This window comes from Vigna unguiculata, chromosome 11 (genome assembly GCF_004118075.2).
Source record: "Vigna unguiculata cultivar IT97K-499-35 chromosome 11, ASM411807v1, whole genome shotgun sequence".
NCBI classification, from domain to species: Eukaryota; Viridiplantae; Streptophyta; class Magnoliopsida; order Fabales; family Fabaceae; genus Vigna; species Vigna unguiculata.
In genome coordinates, this window is record NC_040289.1 from 39,615,410 (window position 1) to 39,623,961 (window position 8,552).

The 8,552-nt window shown below is 31.2% G+C and overlaps 2 protein-coding genes across 2 annotated transcripts; both read right to left on the bottom strand.

Annotated features, from left to right (window-relative positions):
- Positions 1–283: 283 nt before the first annotated feature.
- LOC114168523 (peptidyl-tRNA hydrolase 2, mitochondrial) lies at positions 284–3,866 on the bottom strand. The gene is made up of 7 exons (XM_028053375.1): positions 3,530–3,866; positions 3,380–3,438; positions 3,106–3,165; positions 2,950–3,019; positions 1,680–1,749; positions 942–968; positions 284–648 (listed from the first exon to the last, which is right to left on the bottom strand). Exons 1-7 carry the CDS (start codon positions 3,758–3,760, stop codon positions 599–601), a joined length of 567 nt encoding a protein of 188 aa, XP_027909176.1. The 5' UTR covers positions 3,761–3,866; the 3' UTR covers positions 284–598.
- A 3,040-nt stretch (positions 3,867–6,906) lies between these two features.
- LOC114169524 (peptidyl-prolyl cis-trans isomerase) lies at positions 6,907–7,799 on the bottom strand. Its single transcript, XM_028054707.1, has one exon. The coding sequence runs from the start codon at positions 7,698–7,700 to the stop codon at positions 7,182–7,184; it is 519 nt and encodes a 172-aa protein (XP_027910508.1). The 5' UTR covers positions 7,701–7,799; the 3' UTR covers positions 6,907–7,181.
- Between the last annotated feature and the right edge of the window lie 753 nt (positions 7,800–8,552).

The following is an 8,552-nucleotide window of genomic DNA, read 5'->3' on the forward strand; positions in this document are numbered from 1 at the left end:
TTATCAAAATCGGCCGCATTTCTCGGCAATTTTTTTTCCTTGTGTAATTATCTAATTATCTTGATTGAGGCACATCTTGGACATATTTGCCTTCCCAAAAAGACTTTAATCATGCTAGATGTGACTAATCACGGTTGAATGGTTTGGATTGCAAGGGTTTTGGTGTAAGACTTGACTTCTATAGAAATTATTCTAAGCAGTGAAATCCAGTGACTGAGAAATTCAAATACCTTCGAAAACCAATGAAGAACCACCATGGAAAAAAATATGGAACCACCATGAATAACATTTTGGAAACCGAGCCTATAATCACCCTGATATAAATAATATCTCATACAAACTGAAAATGGTTCGACAGTTTTTATCGGCAAGGATTTCCAACCAAAAATTTCATCATCATCATTATCATCATCATCACTGTCAACTAAAGAATAAACACAAATCTTTTGGTAGAGCTGTCAACTAAAGATTAATCGTAAATCATTTTGTAGGCAAAGAACACGGCAAATCTTCATGTGATCCATAATTAGTTCTACATTCTATCCTTGGTGAACACTCGAGGTTCATGATAAACAGCACCATCTTGATCCGACAAAGATTATAATAGTTTAAGTCCACCTGTTACCTCATCTACTACTTCAACGGGTCCTGCACATCGATATCATCTTACATCAAACTACTTCTAGTTGTATAAAATGAAAACTAAATGCTAAGAACTTATTTCATTTCAGAGAATGTTTTCCAAATTTTCGTTTTATTTTCCAGTTTCAAAGATTGTATAGAAAATAATAAAACAGCTTTTTATTGTTTCCTTTTACTATTTCATATACAAATATTCGAAAGCAGACATAAAAAATAGTATATTTAATACGTTTTATCAAAGTAGACATGTCTTAAATTTGCATAACCAAAAGAGTTCATTCAGTAGAGGAGAGTATTACCAATAATTGCCATCACTGTTCGGGAATCTAGAACAAAAAGGAAAAAAAAAAGGTAAATTAACTGCCAACGTATTAAATATATACAAAAAAAATCATTTTATACAGATAAATTAAACAGGTAGAATACGTTTAGAATAACGAAAGTAAAGCCAGTCATTTATCTAACTTTACTATTTAACATAGAAATCAAACAATCTTTTTTCGCACGAGATAGACAAATTATAGACAGTCCAAAAGATTATAATCAATTGTTATCATATATCATTGCCTACTGCCAACAGAGAGGAATAAAACGTAACCTGTTCTTGAATATCATTGGTAAATAAAGAGATAGCTTCAACATTGAGTTCATTAGGGGGCAATGATTCTATGCTTTTATCTTATACAAGCATCTATACCTCCTCTCTGTATTCATTAGATTCTAAAACACAAGAAACTTAGATACTTCAAAGATACTGGTGAAGTATCTAAGAGTTTCCATATCAGATACATATCCAATACATATACTTCCATATATACAACATAATACACAATTTAATCAAAGATCTATGGCAAAAAGTGTGTGAGAGAAAGAGAAGATTCCCTTAATCCAAAAGTAAGTATTGTCTTTTAAATAACTTAACAAGAACTGAGATTTCTCACTTACAGAATTTCATATAACTTGACAGCTAGTTCATACTTGATAAAAGCTACTTGATATCTATAAGCAACTACTTAATGTAATTTCCAAATACTCACTTGGTGCAATCTGTGTTCTCCCAGCATCAATTGTGATATGGGTGGGTAACTTCAGAGATTTAGCCCTTTCCTAACTCATTAAGCAATATTTTGCAAAAAACAAAATCAGCTTTACATAGAAGGAGCCATGCATAAAAAGAATCATGAAGGAAAAAAATGTAGCAATTGCATCTTAGGGAAAATGATGGAAGAAGACAATGGAAACCAGATTAATTGGTTTAATATACTTCAGAGAAATTAAATCTAGTCTACTTTTGAAAAAAGCCAAGCAATCGATAGAAGAGGAATTGATTCTGTAGATAAAGATAACACCAATAGATAATAATGTCAAGTATATGATGCTTCTCAGAAAAGTAGCCACAACATTTGCACTGATAGGGTAAGTATAAAGAAAAATTTCCCACGTTTCATTTTTCCAGACTATTTTCACAGTAGAGCCCAAAGTTTCATGCCTTGCTTTGCTCTAACACGATATTTTTTCCTTATTTCCTTAACATCCATTCAACAAAAAAGGCTTTAGGCACTTCCAATAAGTTAAAAACTGACTTTTCATTTTTCTCATTTCACTAGTTGAAGTGTCAAAAATGTGAGTTTTCTATTTTACTCCTAGTCGCTGACCTTGCTTTGCATAATTTCTCATTTAATGGCCAAACTACTTCATGTGGTTCATTTCATGGGAAAAAGTGTGAACTTATAACTATTGAGTGAAAATCAACTACATACTGATATCTTCATCATTTAAAAGTTCATTTTACTATTACAATCTTAGCTATTGACTTTTCGATTAACAGCTATCTCTCCACATTTATCCTCTAATGTGCACCCCTTTAACAGGGTCAAATCCTAAAACCTAAACTTGCAACCTAATTTTTACAAGATTAAGCAAAAGATAGGCAACTTTACATCTTTCTTATTGAATTAAAGTTAATTGGTTTCCAATCAAAATTCATTGTGAGTCTATGTGTGATCAAATAACTGATTAATGTATAAGGAATGCTAACAACACACTCTTTCTAAGGCATCCTTTACAATACACTTTATTATTGGTTAAAACTCATTAGAAACTACGAAAGTAACGAGACTCACAAATTAAGAAGACACCTAAAAATTGTGATTTTCATAAATTTCAGCCGATAGTATCCAGTGTATAAAAAGTGTGCCGCTAACATTTTTCTAGATGCATTATAGCAGCCAAGTACCGAATGCAATTTATAAAATAGATCACACAAAACCATAGCTAATGCAGAAAACTGCCCTAAACAATACTCACCTGCAAAGCAAGCATATCTTCTTCACTCTCAATTTTGACAACAACCTTTGGCTGCGCAGACATCTCCCACCTGCACATTGATATTGACAAAAACTTCAAAAATGAAATTATACAAAGCAGAGAAATCTTCAAGTGCAATCAAAGTTACTCTGGTACCTATTCAACGCCTTTGGAGCTCGATGAAGGAGCTTTTTATAGAGACCTAATGTTGCATGACTGCCAAAAAAACAGAGGAAGTAGTGAGTTCGAACCATTTATCAAGTTTTCATTGAATATTAATAACATAAAAGTCCATATAAATGATATGAGAAGATAAAAATAAATGAAAAAGAGAGAGAGCTATAAATCAGTCCACAAACAAGACAATCAAATTGATAAAAGTCTCAAACTCTCAGCACATTCAAAATTAACACTTTGAAAAAATACACACCTGCATTGAGCAGCAATCTTCCCTTTACCCATTTTAAGATCATTCCTGACAACGAGAATCTGCAGAAAAAGGAACAATTTTTGAGGCAGCCCATTAAGATTGAGTAGATGGGTTTTGAGAAAAGAAGAAAAAGAAGGGATTTTTGTGTACCATCTTAAAATCATCGAGAATGTCAGCTAGTTGTTCAATCTGAAGGGGGTCTTTGAGTTTGGACTTACTATTCCTCTTATTGTCGGTATCGTTGAAAAGTGTGGCATCGTTGTGTTTTGTCAATAATTTACGTGAGAAGAGGAAACGAGGAGGATACTGAGAACCAATGAAGTAACCCAAAGCAAGATAACCAGCTCCCACCAGAATGGCACTCAACCATGTCAGTTCCATCTATGATTCAAGTTTTAGGGTTTCAGAGGAAGGAAACAATATCACACAATCTTAAACTTTTTTTGGACAAATTGGTAAGTGCCCAATTTCTGATTAACACTGTAGTTTTTCTTTCTAAAGTCAGAAGATGAGCCAAATATTTATATTTAAAAATAAATATAGTCTTTAGAATAAAATAAATAAAGCATCCTATAGTCTTTAGAATATAAAGTGTTTGCATATTATGCTTGAAGTTATAACATTTTAAAATAAGTTTTCTGATTTTTTTTAAATATGATATTTTCACATTCAACAAATTTTTAAACTATTCTACTTTTTAATTTTTCATAAACGCAAAAGTTTGTTTTTTTAATAATTGTTGCTTATAAAAATAACTTATCAAGTGATTATTGGTGTAAAAAGATTATTTTTATTTTTATAATTGTTTTATTCATGCCTAAAATTAACCACTTTGCCTTAATATATAATTTAAATAGTTCTTTTTAACAAATGTAATTGAAATGTTTTTTTTAAGAAATTGATTTAGTATTTCTTAATTTAGAAAACCAAACTCACAATATTATGTAATCTTAACGACTAAAGTTGTAATTTATTCCTTTATTATATTAACCAAATTTTCCTATTATTTATCTGAAACGTTTGTTTTTCATTTAGCAACTAAAAATGACCCGATTTTCTATAGTTCGTGTTTCATGTTTGGTTGAAAAACTATAAAAATAGAGAAACAGATAAAAAATAATAATGGATATGGTTTGGTTAAAAGGAAATAGAATGAAAAGCAAATTTTAATATTATCCTATTTATTTTTATTATCTTAAAAAAATTGGAAAAAAACACAGAAACAATAAACTTAATTCTAACATGATTCTATAAAAAAAAACAACTTCTCTATTACTTTATACAATTGTTTTGTTTTGAATTCTATCCATATTTTGACTCTTCCTTTTTACTAATTTATTCTTAATTTTTCACTTGGCCTTTTTTCCTTCTCTTACTTATCAACCATAAAATAAAATAGCCTAAATATGTGTATATATGTGGGTTAGCAACAACCTACTGTTATTGTAATTCCAAAAAATCCATTGCTTTATTCAATTTTATATTTATTAACTAATGTAACCTTCTGTTGACTGTGTTACATAGTTTTTTAATCGGACTTTATATTTAAAATAAATATTTAACAAAAAAAAGTTACTATGACTTGCATATTATATATGTATATATTTGTGACTTTTTATTATTATCAAATGTTGTTCTTCGGTGCTCACGTACTAAAATATTTTAACTTGATTAACTTATGACATTTAATATTAATATACGTTGAAATTTAAATTCATAATTTATTGAAGGATGCATTATATAACACAATATAATATTTTCGTGAGAATTATGAATCACGGATGATGCCTACAATAACAAAATTATATATCAAGTTATTAAAAATTAAAAATAATTTTTTATTCGAATTTATATTTTTTAAATATCTGCTATCTATATTCAAATTTCCTTTTACTTTCAACCTTTAATTTAAATTTTAAAAATTATTTTTTGCGTCATTTTTTTTACTAAATTAAAAATGATTCAAAAAGAAAAATAATTTAAGATATTTTTTCAAACCGATAATTGACTCCTAACTTTGACCAATTTTTGAAGCTGAACTGGATAACAAGCATTTCAATATTTATCTATATTTGATTAAACTTGATTTTAAATACATATGTACTTTAGTAATATTTAGAGGGTTAAACATATTTTTGTCCTTCAAATTTTAGTGAAATTTGGAATTAGTTTCTCTCTAAAATTTTAGACTAATTTAATTCTTCATATTTAGAAATGTGTAAATTTAGTCATTTTAACTAAAATTTAGTAAGTTTATTTGACATTTCAAACGCATTGTTAGTATTTAAAATATTTATATCTTTTAATACATTTTCTCTTTAAAATTAACTCAAATATTATTGTAAATGACGTTTGAAACATGTTAGTATTTGAAATATTTACACTTTTTGACACATTTTTTCTTTAATATTAGTTTAAATATTATCGTAAATGACGTGTGAAACGTCACATAAACTTAATAAAATTTGGTTAAAAGAACTAAATTTTCGTATTTTAAAAAATGAAAGACTAAATTAGTCTAAAATTTCGAGAAAAAACTAATTATAAGTTTTACTACAACTTGAGGGACAAAAACATATTTAACCTATATTTAAATTATCAAACTATTAAATATTTTTAATTTATTTTATAAATTAAGTTGCTTACTTACTATTTTCATATATACATTTCTTTTTTACTTTCTAACCTTTTTCTCACTTCCATTCCTAATTCAACTTTGTTGTATAAGTTAAAATAAAAATCACCAAAAAGGAAGCTCCCTTACTGTAACGCAATTTTCCTTTTTTGAATTGAACATGACCATGTTTGGAAATTGGTACCATTTTACTGCAACGGACACTAATACTAAACGGAAACAAAGAACATTGAAACGTGTGCGTTAAAAACGTAAATGTAAGTTACCCCATCCCTTCTGATGTAACAACATCTGAACCACCTACAAATAACCAAACATCTTATAATCCTTAAATTTTTCGATATATTCGTTATCTGCAACCACTAATGTGTTTCAAATCCAATCTTAAACCCTAATAAGATACCAAAAAAAAAAAAAAGGAATTCAGAAAAGTACGTGCAAGGAACTGCGGTTGCGGGGCACCACATCAACGATTCCCCCCATGATCCTCTGTTTTGAATTTAATTTTTGTTATTAAATATTAAATATTAATTATTATTGATTGATGATAATGTGATTGCATTATCCTCTGTAGCAGATATTTTGGCTTGTCCGTGCTCTACGTTCACATAACCTGGACACGACTACTGAGCCAGACACTAGCACGTGTTATTTCACATCGATTTTCTCAATCCTTACGTCAAAACTGTGTTCAATAAAGTTCTGGCAAAGTACCAGAAACCCTCCATAAACATCCAAACGCGAAAAAATTTCTTCAGAAACAAATAAAATATCTACACAAAAGTACAATAATGATGGCAACACGGATCGCGGTTCATTCATAGTCATCAAACGGTAGTTAAGAAAATTCATTATTTGAAACAACGAAACGCAGATCAAAGAGAAAATGGAAGATAAAATTAGGCGAACAATAACGGTCCTAAATTTTTATTGAAGGTAGCTCATCATTTTTATGTTTCTGATGACACACTCGAATCACTCTATGACCACATACTGATACTAGAAACAAAGGAAAGGATTCAAAGGGAAGGGTTCCAGATGATATCTATAACGCCACAATCCCTCTATAAGACAGGAGAAAAAAAAGAGGAAAAACAACACTGAAAACACGACACAGATTCAGAGCCACCAGCATAGAGACAACCGCCTCGGGTCAACGCCGTCCATCTAGGAGAGTTGACCGCAGTCGGCGATGACGACGGGCCTGGAGGTCTTGCCAGAGCTGGATCCGAGCCTCTCGATTTCCTTCAGCACGTTCAGTCCTTCAACGACCTGACCGAACACGACGTGCTTGCCGTCGAGCCACTCCGTCTTCGTTGTGCAGATGAAGAACTGAGATCCGTTGGTTCCTGGACCGGCGTTCGCCATGGAGAGAATGCCGGGACCGGTGTGCTTCTTCACAAAGTTCTCGTCGGCGAACTTGGCGCCGTAGATCGACTCACCGCCTGTGCCGTTTCCGGCGGTGAAGTCGCCTCCCTGGCACATGAAGTTCGGGATCACACGGTGGAAGACAGAGCCCTTGTAGTGGAGCGGCTTGCCGCTCCTACCGATTCCCTTCTCTCCGGTGCAGAGGGCGCGGAAGTTCTCGGCGGTCCGGGGAGTGGTGTCGGCAAAGAGCTCAAACACGATCCTGCCGGCGGGTTGGCCAGCGATGGTCATGTCGAAGAAGACTTTAGGGTTCTGCATAGTTGCCGAGACGGGAAATGAAAATCACAGAGGGGAAACAAAAGAGGGATAACAAAAGAGGGATTAGGGTTTTGGTTGACGTTGAGATTGACGAGAGAGAGATATATTTATAGTGGCGCGTGATGGCAAATGGCTCCGGAAGTGACCGTTTGATGGGACACGTGGCTGGGTGTTAGAGAAGTGGATTAACCATGGTTGAGTTTGGAGTTGACTAGGGTTAGTTAAGCGGATCCGATGTCACGGATATGCTCTTTTGATTATGCCACTTTCCAAGCTTTTTCCACTCAACAAAAATCACGTCCAATTATTTTCCTCCATAACACGTTTTTTCTTACCAAAATTTAACCTCTTTTTTTACTATGAAAATCAAAGAACCCTTTTTTAAAAATGTTAAAACATTGGCATTTATAAAATATTATGAAAAAATACCATATTAATTTAAGCTAATAACTAAATTTTTAATTTTTAGTATCAAATAACTAACTGATGTTATACATTTATCAAGCTTAGTCATCTCATTATACCAAAACCAAGGAGACATTTTCCCTGTCTTAATTATCCATTAGTTTTGCATTTCCAATAAACCATTTTCAAGTCAACAAAAACATTTGAAATGTAACAGTACTATATAATTAATTTTAAATTTAAATACAAATAGTTGTAACATATAACAGTCAATTTTAAGTTTTTAGTATAATTTTTTTCTCCTACTTCATATATCGAATAAGTTCATATTATTTTCAGTTTTTTGAGATGTCTTGCAAAGATAAAATAAGAATTCTACATCTTAAAATAGACATTATTTAATATATATATATATATATATATATATATATATATATATATATATAT